Source organism: Heterocephalus glaber, unplaced genomic scaffold, assembly GCF_053883595.1.
Source record: "Heterocephalus glaber isolate CG9 unplaced genomic scaffold, H.glaber_assembly_v1.0 deba00001608, whole genome shotgun sequence".
NCBI lineage: Eukaryota > Metazoa > Chordata > Mammalia > Rodentia > Bathyergidae > Heterocephalus > Heterocephalus glaber.
Genome location: NW_028258379.1, coordinates 8,081,201 through 8,097,522, shown reverse-complemented (window position 1 = coordinate 8,097,522; position 16,322 = coordinate 8,081,201). Strand labels below are relative to the sequence as shown.

General features: G+C 36.0%; 1 protein-coding gene across 1 annotated transcript in view; it reads right to left on the bottom strand.

Annotated features, from left to right (window-relative positions):
* The window catches only part of Garin2 (golgi associated RAB2 interactor family member 2), a 64,861-nt gene that overhangs the window by 26,177 nt on the left and 22,362 nt on the right, over positions 1 to 16,322 (bottom strand). Inside the window, 1 exon segment of the mRNA XM_087195069.1 lies at positions 2,551 to 2,795. Within this exon segment, the coding sequence (XP_087051195.1) occupies positions 2,551 to 2,795 (245 nt within the window).

Below are 16,322 nucleotides of genomic sequence, written 5' to 3'. Positions count from 1 at the left end.
GTGGACAAGAAATGAACTCTGTGACTGAGGCAAGGATACCACTCCATTTTCTTCAAGCTTACTTTAGTTTGTTTTAAGATAATTTATCCTTAGTATTGTCTTGCATTTTCTTTTTACTTTTTGTGTGCTTCTTCTTTTTTGTTTTTTTTTGAGACAGGGTCTCACTATGCAGCCCAAGTTGGCCTTGAACTTGTGGCAATCCTCCTGCCTCAGCCTACAAAGTGCTGGGATTACAGGCCTGTGCCACCACACCCAGCTCCAAGAGTGATATTTTTAAATTTGTATTTTTTCTTTATATTTCTTTGTCCTATTATAATTGCTAGAACCTCTTAAATTATATCACATAGGAATATTCATGGGAATATTCTTAATTTATCCTGTTTTAAATGCCACAATTCTAGAATTTTTTTCCTTTCCTTTTTATTTCCTTTCCATTTTCTTTTCCTTTTCTCCTTCCCCTTTCCTTTCCTTTCCTTTTCTTTTGTGCTGGGAAAATCTAACCCAGGGTTCATGCAAGTGATCTACCACTGAGCTATACCCCCAGCCCTAGAATTTCTTCACTAAAAATAATTAATAGTGGCTCTGGTTTAAAGTAAATATTCTTTATTGTGATAAAGGGCAACTCACTGCTATGTGGATATTTTCTGTTATCAAGTATACAAATTTTTGACTAGGTATGGTGGTGCATACCTGTAATCCCAACATTCTGGGAGGCTGAGGCAGGAAAATCACAGGTTCCAGCCCAGTCTCAGTAACTTAGTGACTTAAGAAGACCCTTTCTCAAAATTGGAAATTTAAAAAGGGGTGGAGATGTAGCTCAGTACGAAGGCCCTAAGTTCAATATCCCCAGTACCGGGGGGAAGAAAGAAAAGAAAAGAAAGAAAGGGAAAATTGTCAAATGTGTCTAAGTATCAAGAGTATTACCTGCTTTTCCATATTTATATGATTAAGCTTTCTTGATTTTACACTAAGCTTGATATATATATATATATACACACACACATATATATGTATATATATTTGTCTCCTGAGGTTCTAAGAATTTAGGATTTATTATCACAAATAGGATTAACCTGGAATTTTCTTTCTTGTAGCAATTTTGGCTTTAGAAGCCAGGCCGGTTATTTGCTTCAGGAAATTAGAACAAAACATTTTCCTGGTATTTTTATATTTAAAAGAAAACATTACATAAAATAGAGACAATTCTAGAGTATCTTAAAACTGTCCAATAAATGTCAAAACTATGTCTTTTTCTTTAGTGGGAGTTCTTTGGTAATTATTTTCTATTTCTTCAAATTCTCAATTTTTTATTGTGCCAGTTTTTGCCATCTTGTATATTTGTTAGTTGTTTACTAAATTTAGGGTTTCCAAGCCTTTAAAGCAGAATTGTATAAAAACTTTCTCAATAACATTTTATTGTTATTCTTGTAAGTTGATGTAACACCTTTCAAATTTTCACTTTTACTTTTAAAAAAATAAGCCAGTTTGTTTTAAGAAAATAAGACAGTTTTGTTTTTCCCTGCGAAGAATCAACCAAGTTCTGTTTAGCACATTAAATTCTTTAAAAGTTTTCTGGTTCATTTTTTAGGTTAATTTTTCATTTTTCTTATTTTCTCCTGCCCTATTCCTTTTTATATTTCTTTAAAAAGTAGACATAATTAATTACATTCCTTATTTTCATTCTTACTAATGTAAGTATTTTTCTTTTTCATTTTTTTCTTTTTCAAGACAAGGTTATCCAGGGGCCGGGGATTTAGCTCAGTGGTTCTGCCGCCTGCCTTGCAAGCGCAAGGATTCGAGTTTGATCCCCGGGACCAAAAGAAAAAAAAGACAAGATTACCCAGGCTGGTGTTGAACTTCCGGGGCTCAAGTAGACCTTCTGCTTTAGCCTCCTGAGGAGCTGGGATTATAAGCATGCACCACTGGCTTCATCCTATTAACATAAGTATTTAGATCTTTTTTCTTTTTAGGTGCTAACTCAGAATGATCAGATTATAAAACTACAGTACTCACATTTAGCATGGAATCAAGTTTTCAATAAAGCCATTGCAATTATGAAATAGTTTTTAAAAATTACTGCAAGTTCAAAGTATGGAGAAATATGGAGATATAGAGAGGATATAGAGAGAAAATAGGGAAATATAGAGATAAAAGAAAAAGTACAAACACTCTAGAACTCAATGTTCCAACTCCAAAAAGTGAACACTGTGTGATTCCAGTATATTTCCTAAAGCACTCAATTGGTACCAAGCCAACAGCTGGAAAAATGAACTGGTTATGGGCTGGGGATTTAGCTCAGTGGCCCCAAGCCTGGCTTTCAAGCACAAGGTCCTGAGTTTCATGTCCAGTACCAAAAAACCCCCAAAAAACTGGTGTAAGAAGCTGGTGTGTAATGAAATTCAGCCAAGTTTGAACCAAATGTAGATAGTTACAAGTTGACTATATGATCGCTCATTTACACTGTATCTGAGTTACAAGAACTTTAAAGCACACATCTATTTACATTACTTCCCATTTAGAATTCTCACTGTATTTTCCAAACTCACCTACCTGGATTCAGTTTTGAAAGCTGTGTTTTTAAAATCAGTCTTCATTTCTTCAGAGGTTTCATTGCTCATCTCTTTGGATATGTTTGTCTCATTTTTTATTGGAGTCAAGGAAGTCTGAAAACATCTTTCACCTTTGAAAGTCAGTGTTATGTTTGAGATCGTAACATGTTTTGAGGTTTGTTTGAATTCACTTTTACTTCTTGTATCTCGTAGACATCCAGGCTTCAGAAAATTTTCTACTTTTTCCTTTGAAAATAACAAGCAGAGCAAATCAGTAATAAAAAAGCACCATACAGTAATAGATCATTTATGGGGCAGGATATAGCACAGTAATCATTTCCTTTATACTTACTGAGAGGTCACAGGTACACTCCCAGGGAATGAGGCCCAGACTGGTGTCAGAGATGCTGGTCAGGGAACCAGGGCCTGGCCCACTGCAGCCCCACCAGTGCATCCTCAACCTCATGCTGTTAGACAACAACTTCATTTCCCACAAGACAATTAGCACTTAATTTTAGCTCTTCTTGTCTGTGATTTGTGGAGGGGCAAGACAGGCTTTCTAGAAATGCCTTGCTTTCTGCACCTCAGCCTGAGGTTGCTTTTATGAGCATCAAATTGGTGACGATTACTTGGGGTTCATAATAATAATAGCGTTTCAAAAACCTTAGAGCCTATACTTGAAACCTCATACTGAGAAACCTCTTTTCTTAATTTCTGGTATCTGTTAATGTGCCACGTCTCCCAGTCACTCACTGGCAAGGCGGAATCTCTCCCGGGGCTGCCAGAGCAATTGGTCCGTGCCCTAAGGCCTGTGCCTCTAATGTCCCTCACAGCTGCGTTTCTTTCCTCCTATTGCCCTGCCTGATTTATTATCTTTATTAACTTTTCTTGAAAACAATGCAATAATTATATTTCTTAAAAATAAAAGTTAATTTTTTCTTAAAATAAATGGAATACACACTTATAATAGAACATTTGGAAAATCTCCTAAGGAATAAAATGAAGGGTAGAAAATTATTCTTTGTATGATATTATTGCCCAGAAACAACTATTCCTCTGGCATGATTATTTCTGTCTTTTTGTTCATTTATTTCTCACTGTTGTGAGATCATTTTGAAGTTGTCTCCAACATTTTTCACCCAATGTTTTATTATAAACATTTTCCTCTGTCACTAAAATTTGTATAAAACTGCTTAAATTTTCCAAATTAAAAATTGCTTATCTTTTTTGTAGGAAAGAGGAAATTAAGAAAAGTATGACTAAGACATAAACTGCCCACAAACCCATAATCTAGAGATAAACTGCTAGTCACACAATGGATTTTTTCTTTAATATGTGTGTAAATACATTTTTACATCCTGGAGGTTTTATTCTTCATTTTTACTTAATCTTCTGTCATGAAAATTTTTCCAGGCCAAGAAACATTCTTCAACAGAATAGCAATTGATTTAATAAATTTTTATTGAGTGCCTATGATTTTGCCAGATGATAGCTCCTGAACAAGATAAATAATGACACCTGCCCTTCATAGGTTTAACTTTATTTAGCCATTCCTGGTGGATGATTAGGTTGTGTCCATGCTCTCATTAATTCATTATTATCGCACGGTACAGACATAGTGTGATTAACAACAGATGTCCCTGTTTGTTTGGTGCTGGGATGGAACCCAGGCCTCGGGCATGCTAAGCACTCTCTCTCCAACTGAGCAACACCCTCAGCCCATAATCAAAATCTCTGTAACTAAATCTTCATTCCTGTCAAAAGGTATAGATTTTTTTAGGGTTTTTAAATTTATAATCATTTCAAGAAAGCTGAGGCAACCACTGTGGAAATCAGTATGGAGATACCTCAAAGAACTAGGACTACAGGTCCCATTTGACCCAGCTATTCTCCTACTGGGGATCTTTCCCAAAGAATTAAAAGAATCATACCACAGTGATATATGTGCACCTATGTTTATAGCGGCACACTTTGTAATAGCTAAAGCTTGGAAACAGCCCAAGTGCCCATCGACTGGAAACTGGACAAAGAAGATGTGGTTTTTTTATAAAATGGAGTACTACTCAACCATAAAGAATGAGAAACTAGAGACATTTATAGCTAAATGGATGCATATTGAGGCCATACTCTTAAGTGAAATAAATAAGACACACATGTGTAAATACTGAATAGTTTCTCTAGTGTGAGAAATTGAAAGTGTAAATAAGGATGAAAATGATTAAAATCAATAATTGATAATTTGAAATAAGAAAAAGTCCAAGGGTTTGGGGATGGTGGAAGGGAAAGAAAAAAATTATGAGAAAAAAAAATGGAATCAAACTCTGTGTAGATAGGGAAGGGTGGAGCGGGTGAAGGGTGCACAGGTAATGGGAGAAAAAATAAAAACTAAGATACATCATGTTCTGGTACAAACACCCAATGATAAACGTAAATGTATTTTATACCTAAAATGTACCAATAAATATATATATATTTTTTAAAAGGAAAGCTGAGGCAACTCTCCTCTATACCATGAATCTGTATAAATTTCCAGTTAACTACACCTTTAGTGACATTGAAAGGTTTTATTTTTTAATTGACAGTTACATTGGTTAACAGGTTACATCGGTCATAGGTACAAAGCTACAGCTGGATGGGAGGAGGAAGCTCTGGTGTTCTATTCCACAGCATGGTGGTTATAGATTAAAAAAATAAAAGTGGACTTAAAGCTTTTTCTCTTTTAATTTTTATTTTTTTAGTACATGTTTGCAGTTCATGCAGTTTACAATCATCCTGGGGAGTGGTTAATGTGCATACCATAGCTTGTTTTTTTTTTTAAGGTCTCCTTCCCCTTCCCTCCACCTCGCTGCCTCCTCCTCCTATTCCCCTATTTCATTTTTCATTCTTCTTGATATTATTAATCTTAGCTCATGTTGTGGCATACAATGTTTGCCTTTATTGAGGTTATTAGGTTCCTGTACATGGTACAATATACCTTTATTCTACTTATTTTCCCTTCCCTTCCTCCTCACCCCTTGCGCTTTTTCCCTTGGACCACTTCCCTAATGCAAGAGATCCATCTCTTTGTCCCCTTCTACACATGCTTATTATTTTCTGTTTGTTACTTTGGCTCACTTAAATGAGAAATATAATATGGTATTTAAGCTTATGTGTTTGGGTTATTTCACTCAGTATTAAATTTTTCAAGGGCATCCATTTTCCTATAAATGTCTCAAATCTGTCATTTTTTATAGCAGAGTAGTATTCTATTTTATATAGATACTATATTTTCTTTATCTAATCTTCTGTTGATGGGCATATGGGCTGCTTCCAGGATTTAGCTGTTTTGAATTGTGCTTCTATAAACATTGGTATGCATGTATTGCTGTAATATGATGCCTTCAGCTCTTTGAGGAAGATACCTAGCAAGGGGATCACTGGATCATATGGAATTTCTCATTTCAGTTCTTTGAGAAATCTGCATGCTGATTTCCATAATGGTTGTACTAGTTTACATTCCCACCAACAATGTAGATGGGCTCCTTTTTCATCGCAGCATCGCTGGCATTTGTTATTGTTTGATTTCTTAATGATCGCCATTCTTTCTGGAATAAGATGGAATCTTAGTGTTATCTTAATTTGCATTTCTCCGATGGTTTGAGATGTTGAGAAGTTTACCACATGTTTCTTGCTTGTTTATTTTTTTGATTTTTGAGGCAGGGTCTCACTATGTAGTTCAAGCTATCCTTGAACTCACTATGGAGCCCAGCCTGGCCTTGAACTCATGACTATCCTCCTGCCTCAGCCTCCTGAGTTCTGGGATTACAGGCACATGCCACCACGCTGGGCTGTATCATATATTTATTGACCATTTGTCTTTCTTCCTCTATGAAGTGTCTGTTCATTTCTCTTGCCCATTTCTTGACTGTATCTTTAATTTTTTTTTTTAGTTCTTTGTATATTATAGCTATTGGTCCTCTGTCTGAGAAGTAGCTGGCAAACATTTTTTCCCATTCTGTAGGTTTTTCCTTCACTCTACTGATTAATTCTTTTGCTGTACAGAAGCTTTTTAGTCTGATATAATCTCATTTGTTGATTCTTGCTGTTATTTCTTGTGCAATTGAGGTTCTGTTTAGAAAATATTTTCCTACACATATGTCAAGTGTTTTACCTTTTTTATCTTCCCATAGGTTTAATGTTTCTGTTTTAATATTTAGACCTTCTATCCATTTTGATTTTAATTTAGTGTATGGTGAGAGAAGGGTCCAACTTCAATCTTCTGCACACAGACAACCAGTTTTCCCAGCACCACTTGTTGAATAGGCTGTCTTTCCTCCAGCGTATGCTTTTGGCCCCTTTGTCAAAGATTAAATAGTTGAATATCTCTGGGGAAATTTCTGTATTCTCAATTCGGTTCCATTGATCCATATACCTCTTTTTATTTCAGTATCATGCCTTTTTTAAAAATCACTATTGCTTTGTAATATAGCTTGAAGTCAGGTATTGCTATCCCTCCTGTTTTACTCTTGTTGCCCAAAGTTGCTTTTGCTCTTCTGGATCTTTTCTGGTTCCAAATGGATTTTAGGATTGTTTTTTCTAGATCTGTAAAGTATGCTGTTGATATTTTGATTGGGACTGCAGTGAATCTGTATAACAATTTTGGGAGTATGACCCTTTGGACAATACTGATTCTGTCTATCCAGGAGCAGGGGACATCTTTCCATTTTCTGATGTCCTCTCCAATCTCCTTTTTCAGAGAACCATAGTTTTCTTTGTACAGTCTTTCATTTCTTTGGTTAGGTTAATTCCTAGGTACTCCATTTTTATTGAAGCTATTGTGAATGATATTTTCACAATTTCCTTCTCATCCTGTTCATTGTTGGTGTACACAAATGCTAATGATTTTTGTGAGCTGATTTCGTATCCTGTTACATTGCTGAAGTTCCCTATTACTTCTAAGAGTTTTTTGGTATTCTTTGGGTCTTCTATGTAAAGTATCATGTCATTGTCAAATAATGATAATTTGAGTTCGTCCTTTCCTATATGTATCTCTTTTATTTCTTTCTCTTGCCTAATTTCTCTGGCTAATGTTTTAAGTACCATAGAAGAGGTGATATGATGGTGGACATCCTTGTCTTATTTTTTATTTTAGAGGGAATGCTTTTAGTTTCCTCCCATTTAGCATGATGCTGGCTATTGGTTTGTCATAAGTAGCCTTTATCATATTCAGAGATGGTCCTTCTATACCTGTTTTCTTCAGTTTTTTTTAATAATGAAGGGGTGTTGGATTTTGTCAAAAGCCTTTTCTCTATCTATTGATATGATCATATGGTTTTTGACCTGCTTCTCTTTATGTGATGCATTACATTTATTGACTTACATATTTTTTAATTAATTTGATTGGTACATTTTAGGTACACAATACAATGTCATTCATCATTGGAAATTTGCACCTTTACATACTCTCTTGGTTCTTATTTTTTTCCCTATTCCCCTGCCCTCCCTTCAACTCCTCCACTCCTCCCTATTTACAAAGACTTTGTTTCCATTTTTTCATTTTCTCATATTAATTCCATTCCCTTTTTCCACTTCCCCTTCCCCTTTGCACCTTTTCTTCCTATTTCACATTATCTATTATACCTTTTAGTCCTTATTTAGACTTTCAGTTTCTCACACCAAAGAAACTATTCAGTATTTACACATGTGTGTCCTATTTATTTCATTTAAGAGTATCGCCTCAATATGCATCCATAAATGTCTCTGATTTCTCATTCTTTATGGATGAGTAGTACTCCATTTTATTTAAAAAACCACATTTTCTTTATCCAATCTCCAGCTGATGGGCAGTTGGGCTCTTTCCAAGTTGGGTGCACATATATCACTGATATCACTGTGGTATGATTCTTTTAATTCTGGAGGTTTTTTTTTTTTTTTTTGGTACCAGGGATCGAACTAAGGACCTTGCACTTGCGAGGCAGGCGTCGGAACCACTGAGCTAAATCCCCAGCCCTGATTCTTTTAATTCTTTGGGGAAGATCCCCAGCAGGGGAATAGCTGGGTCAAATGGGATTTCCAGTCCTAGTTCTTTGAGGTATCTCCATACTGATTTCCACAGTGCTTGCACCAGTCTACATTCCCACCAGCAGTGGAGCAGGTTCCTCTTTCCCCACAGCCCCGCCAGCATTTGTTATTGGTTGATTTCATGATCGCAGCCATTCTTTCTGGGGTGAGTTGGAATCTCAGTGTTGTTTTCATTTGCATCTCTGAAATGACCAATGATGTTAAACATTTTTTCATATGTTTATTTGCTATTTCTACTTCTTTGAGAAATTGACTCATATATGTTGAAGCATACTTGTATTTCTAGGATGAAACTTACTTGATCAAGATGTATGATCTTTTTGATAATATGCTGCATTCTATTTGCTAATCGTTTGTTGAAGATTTTTGATTTGTGTTCACTAAGGAGATCGGCCTATAGTCGTTTGGGTCTTTATAGGGTTTGGGGATCAGGGAAGTAATATTGGCTTCCACAAATGAATTCCATTTCTCTCAATTTATTTGAAGAGCCAGAGGAGTACTGGTGATATAACATCCTGAAATGCTTTGTAGAATTCAGTAGTGAATCCTTCAGTTCCTGGGCTTTTAAAAGTTGGTTAATTATTATTGTGTCAATGTCATTGCTTGTTACTGGATTGTTAAGCCTATTTATGTCTTCTTGGTTTAGTATTAGTAGTTTGTATATGTCTAGAAATCTGTCCATTTCTTCAAAATTTGCTGATTTGTTGGAGTGTTAAATTTTCAAAGTAGTTACTGTTGTCTGGTTTTCCACAGTGTGTGTTGCAATTTCGCCTTTTTCATTTCTAATTGGATTGATGTGAGTCTTTTTTTTGCTTTCTCATGGTAAGTCTGGCTAGGGGCTTATCTATTTTACTTATTCTTTCAAAGAACCAGCTCTTTAATTCGTTGATTTTTTTTTTTTTTTTTTAGTTTTTTAGGTCCCAATTTCATTTTCATTCTCATCTTTATAATTTCCCTCCTTAATTTTAATTTGGGGCTGGTTTGCTGTTGTTTCTCAAGTATCTTAAGATTTCTCTTAAGGTTATATATTTGAGCTTGCTCTGTTTTCCTAATGTGAGCATTGGTTGCAATGAATTTCCCTCTCCAAACTGCTTCATAGTGTCCCACAGGTTTTGGTGAATTGTATTGTCATTGTCGTCATTAGGGTTAAGGTTAAGAAGTTTTAAAATTTCTTCTTTGATTTATTTTGTGACCCATTGATCGTTTAGGAGTATATTAAATTTCCAGGAACTTTGACATTTTCAGAAAATTTTTCTGTTGTTGATTTCTATTTTCACTGCACAGTAGTCTGATAGTGTGGGATAATTTCTATTTTTTAAATTTACTGCAGCAGGCTTTGTGGACTGGTATGTGATCTATTTTGGAAGAAGTACCATGTGCTACTGAAAAGAATGTATTCTCTGTTGTAGAGGGGTGGAATACTCTCTATATATTCATTAAGTCTATAGGTTCAAAGGCATGGTTCAACTCTGCAATTTCTTTATTGGTTTTTTGTTTTGTTGATCTATCTCTTTGCAAAATTAAAATCTCCTGTGATTGTGTTCGTGTTTATTTGATCTTTTAATTTCAGCAGTTTTTATTTTATGAAGATAGGTTCTCCAGTCTTTAGTGCATATATGTTTATCAATGTTATCTCTTCTTTTTTTAAAAAAATTAATTTTTTCTTTTTGTACCAGGGATCAAACTCGGGACCTTGTGGTTGCGAGGCAGGTGGCAGCACCATTGGGCTAAATCCCTGGCCCTAAAAAACTAATTTTAATGGGCTGGGGATGTAGCTTAGTGGTTCTGGCGCCTACCTCGCAAGCACAAGGTTCCGAGTTCGATCCCTGGTACCCCCCCCAAAAAATTAATTTTATCGGTACACTTTTGACATGCATAATGATCACATTCATCATGGGGAATTTGTACCTGTACATAATATATCTTAATTCTTTTTTCCTCATTCCCCTCTCTTCCTTCAGTCCTTCTTCCTCTCTCCCTTTCCAAAACTTTGTTTCTTTAAATTTTTTATCCCTATTTCCTCCCTTCCTTTCTCCCCTCTCTCTTGTTCCCCTTCCCATTTGAACATTTTATTTCTACTTCCCAATATTTTGGTCCTTTTTAGCTTTTGAGTTTCTCTCACAAGAGAAACAGTCCAATATTTAAACATGTGTTCCAAATTTATTTCACTTAAAATTATGAACTCAAGGTGCATCCATTTACCTAAACGTCAGTCAAGTTTATCCTTTATGGGAGTGTAGTACTCCATTGCATATAAAAACCCCATTTTTGTTATCCATTCACCTATTGATGTGCATCTGGGCTGTTTCTAAGATCTAGCTATTACAAATTGTGCCACTATAAACGTGATTGTGGAGTGCCTGGGATTTAGCTCAGTGGTTCTGCTGCCTGCCTCAAAAGTGCAAGGTCCAGAGTTCAATCCCCAGTACAAAAAAAAAAAAAAAAAAAAAAAAAAAGTGTGGCCACATCGCTATGGTATGATGCTTTGAAATCTTTTGGGAAGATACCAGGAAGGGGAATAGCTGGGTCAAATAGAACCTCTAGTTTTAGATTATTGAGGAATCTCTACACTGATTTCCACAGAGGTTACATCAGTCTACACTCCCACCAACAGTGGAGAAGGGTTCCTTTTCCCCACACCCTTGCCAGCATTTGTTATTGGTTGATTTTTTGATGATAGTCATTCTTTCTGGAGATGGAATCTCAGCATTATTTTAATTTGCATCTCTTGAATGACCAGTGATGTTGAACATTTTTTAATATACTTATTTGCTATTTGTACTTCTTCATCTGAGAAGCGGGCATATATTCATTTCAGTTGTCCATTTTTGGATTGGGTCTTTAAATTTGAGGCATCTGATTTTTTTGAGTTCTTTATATATTCTAGATAATAGTCCTTTTTCTGAGGAACAGCAGGTAAAAATTTTTTCCCATTCTGTGGGTTGTCTCTTCAGTCTGTTGGTGGTTTCTTTTGCTGTGCCAAGGCTTTTTAATATGACATAATCCTAGTTGTTGATTCTTTGTAATATTTCCTGTGTAATCAAGGTTTTGCTCATAAAGTCTTTGCCTACACCTATGTCTTAAAAAGTTTTAACTAATCTATCTTCCAGCAGATTAAATGTTTCTGTTTTAATACTTAGATCTTTGATCCATTTCAAATTTAGTTTAGTGCATGGTGAGAGATATAGGTTTAGGTTTAATCTTTGGCATGTTGAAAGCCAGTTTTCCCAGCACCATTAAAGAGGCTGTCTTTCCTCCAGTGAAGGAGTTCAGCCCCTTTGTCAAAGATAAGGTAGCTGAGTGTGTTTGGACTTGTTTCTACTTCTTCTGTTCTATTCCATTGATCCTTGGTCTGTTTTTCTGCCAGTACCATGCTATTTTTATCATGGTAGTTTTGTAGTATAATTTCAGGTCAGGGATTGTGATGCACCCTGCCTTGCTTTTGCTGCCCAGAATTGCTTTTGTGATTATAGGTCTCTTCTGCTTCCAAATAAAGTTTAAAATTGTTTTCTCTAATTCTGTAAGAAATGCTATTGATACTTTTTTCATTAAGTTTATTGGCACATTTTAGGTTTATAATACAGTTACATTCATCATTGGGATCTTGTACCTTTACATGATGTATCTTGGTTCTTATTTTTTCCCCATTCCACTGCCCTCCCTTCACCCCCTCTATCCTTCCCTATTTACAAAGACTTTGTTTCCATTTTTTTCCTTTTCTCATATTTTTTCTTTTCCCTTCTTTCCCCTACCCTTCCCACTTCCCCTACCCCTTTAGACCTTTTCTTCCTATTTCACATTATCAATTATACATTTTGATCCTTATTTACACTTTAAGTTTTTCACACCAGAGAAACTATTCAGTATTTACACATGTGTGTCCTATTTATTTCACTATGCTATTGATATTTTCATTGGGATTGCATTAAATCTGTACAACAGTTTTGGAAGTATGGCCATTTTCACTATATTGGTTCTACCTATTTAAGAACAAGGGATATCTTTCCATTTTCTTTTCTTTCTTTCTTTTCCTTTATTTTTTTGGGGGGAGGGGGGACAGGGTCATACTGTATATTCTAGGCTGGCCTTGAACTGACTGTGTAGTCCAGGCTGGCCTTGAACTCATGGCAATCCTCCTGCCTCAGACTCCCAACTGTTTACACGGGTGTGGCCCTATGCTCTGCTTCCATTTTCTGATATCCTTTTTGACATCCTTTTTCAGAGTACTATACTATTCCATGTAAAAGGTTTTTACTTCCTTTGTTAGATTGATTCCTAGGTATTTCATTTTTTGGATGCTATTGTAAAAGGTGGTTTCCCTATTTTCTCTCTTAGTGAGTTTGCTATTTGTGTACAGGAATGCTATTGATTTTTGACTTTGTATCTTTCTATACTACTGAATTGGGTTATTAATTCTAGGAGTCTTTTGGTGGTTTTTGGGTCTTCTATGTAGAGTATCATTTCATCAATGATAGTTTAACTTCTTACTTTCCTATCCTTATTCTTTTTATTTCTTTCTCTTGTCTAATTGCTCTGGCTAATATTTCCAGAACTATATTGAATAAGGGTGGTGACAGTGAGCATCCTTGTCTTGTTCCTGGTTGTAGAGGGAAAGCTTTCATTTTTTGCTGTTGGCTGTTGTTTGTCATAGGTGACTTTTATTAGATTGGGATAAAGATGTTTTATTCCAAATTTCTGTATTTTTAAAATCATGAATGAATGTTGGAGAGTCAAATGCTTTTTCTGCACCTATAGGGGTGACCATATGGTTTTTATCCTTGTCCCTGTTAATGTGGTATATTATATTTATTGATTTGCATATGTTGAAGCATCCCTGAATCCCTGGGATGAATCCTACTTGGTCATGCTGTACAATTTTCTTGATGATTTGCTGCATTCTGTTTGCCAGTATCTTATTGAGGATTTTTGCATCTAGGTTCACTAAGGAGATTGGCCTGTAGTTCTCTTTTTGGTTGGATCTTCTGTGGTTTTCGTGTCAGACTTGCTACTAGGAATGAATTTGGCAGTATTGCTTCCATTCTAATTTCATTAAAGAGCTTGAGGAGTAGAGGCATTAGATATTCTCTAAATTCTTGTAGAAGTCAGCAGTAAATCCATTGGGGCCTGGCTTTTCTTTGTTGATATATTTTAAATAATTTCTTCAATTTTGTTGATTGAAGCATCCAAAAAATTGAAATATCCAGGAATCAATCTAACAAAGGAAGCAAAAGACCTCTACACTGAAAACTACAGCACCCTGAAAAAAGAGATCAAGGAGGATATAAGAAAATGGAAAGACATCCCTTGTTCCTGGGCAGGAAGAATCAATATAGTGAAAATGGCCATACTTCCAAAACTACTATATAGATTTAATGCAATGCTGATTGAAATTCCAAGAATATACTTCACAGAACTAAAGAAAACAATCCAAAAATTCATTTGGAACCAGAAGAGACCTAGAATAGCAAAAGCAATTCTGGGCAACAGAGACATGGCTGGGGGTATCCCAATACCCAACTTGAAGCTATACTACAAAGCTACTGTGATAAAAACAGCATGGTACTGGCAAAGAAACAGACCTGAGGATCAGTGGAATAGATTAGAAAATGCAGAAACAACTCCAGACATACTCAGCCACCTCATCTTTGACAAAGAGCCAACCACCCTCATTGGAGGAAAGATAGCCTATTTAATAAATGGTGTTGGAAAAACTGGATTTCAACCTGTCAGAGATTAAAACTAGACCCATATCTAACACCATGAACTAAACTAAGATCAAAGTAGATTAAAGATGTAAATATTAAGACAGAAATACTAAACTTGCTGGAAGATAAGTTAGGTAGAACTCTTGAAGATATTGGCATAGGAAAAGACTTTATGAACAAAACCTCAGTAGCACGGGAACTAGCACAAAGAATCAACAACTGGGATTTCATCTTATTAAAAAGCTTCTGCACTGCAAGAGAAACCATCAACAGAGCTAACAGACAACCTGCATCGTGGGAAAATTTTTTTAGCAGCTGTAACTCAGACAAAGGGCTACTATCAAGAACCTATAAAGAACTGAAAAAAATCAGACCCCCCAAATTCAAAAACCCAGTTCAAAAATGAGCATCTGAAATGAACAGACATTTCTCAGACAAAGAAATAAAAGCAGCAAATAAACATATGAAAATGTTCAACATCACTGGTCATTCAAGAGATGCAGATGAAAACAACACTGAGATTCCACCTCACCCCAGAAAGAGTCGCTGCTATTAAGAAATCCACCAATAACAAATGCTGGTGGGGTGTGGAGAGAAAGGAACCCTTCTCCATTGTTGGTGGGAGTGCAGACTGGTGCAACCACTATGGAAATCAGTGTGGCGATACCTCAAAGAACTAGAGCTGGAGGTCCCATATGACCCAGCTATTCCCCTGCTGGGTATTTTCCCAAAAGAATTAAAAGAATCATACCACAGCGATATATGTGCACCCTTGTTTATTGCAGCACAGTGTGTAATAGCTAAAGCTTGGAAACAGCCCAAGTGCCCATTGACTAGAAACTGGATAAAGAAGATGAGTGTTTTTTTTTTAATAAAATGGAGTACTACTCAGCCATAAAGAATGAGAAACTAGAGACATTTATAGCTAAATGGATGCATATTGAGCCCATACTCTTAAGTGAAATAAATAAGACACACATGTGTAAATACAGAATAGTTTCTCTAGTGTGAGAAACTAAGAGTGTAAATAAGGATTAAAAGGATTAATAACAATAACTGATACTTTGAAATAGGAAAATGTCCAAAGGGGTAGGGGCGGTGGGAGGAGATGGGGAAAGGGAAGAATGGAAAGGAAAAATTATGAGAAAATAAAAAAAATGGAAACCAAATATGTAAATAGGGAAGGGTGGAGGGGTGAGGGGTGCACAGGTAATGGGGAAAAAATAAGAACCAAGATATGTCATGTACAGGTACAAGCACCCAGTGATAAATGTAAACATACTGTATACTTAAAATGTACCAATAAAAGAATTTAAGCAAAAAAAAATTTTTGTTGATTGATATTGGGTTATTTAGAATTTTTACATCTTCTTGATTCAACTTTGGTAATTCACATGTATCTAGGAATCTGTCTATTTCTTCTGTGTTTCCATCTTAGAGTACAGGTTCTTTTTTTTTTTTGCAGGAGTTAAAGTTTATTCTGGCAAAAACAAGTCCCGTCCTCTCCCCCACAGACCAGGAAGGTTTTCCACGGGCCCTGCCCCTGCAACTGTTGTCATCAGCGTGCACCACTGCCTGCTAGGATGCTGCTACTTGAGTGAGGGGCTCCTCCAGGTACTGCACCAAGGCCTGGGCCTGCAAGAGGGGGTACACATCAGTCCCCACACGACACCAATTTATTCCTTTTTTGGTACCGGGGATCAAACTCTGGACCTTGTGCTTGCAAGGCAGGCAGTGTAACCGCTGAGCTAAATCCCTGGCCCTAGACCACAGGTTCTTAAAGTAGGTATTGATGATCTTCTAGATTTCTGTAGGATCCATTGTGATTTTGCCCTTTTTATTCCTAATTGCATGGATGTGAATCTTTTCTTTCCTCTTTTTTGATAAGGTTGGGTAAGGATTTGTCCATTTTATTTAATCTTTCACACAATTGACTCTTCAATTCATTGACTCTTTGTATTGTTCTCCTAGTCTCTATTGCATTAATTTCTGCTCTGATCTTTATAAT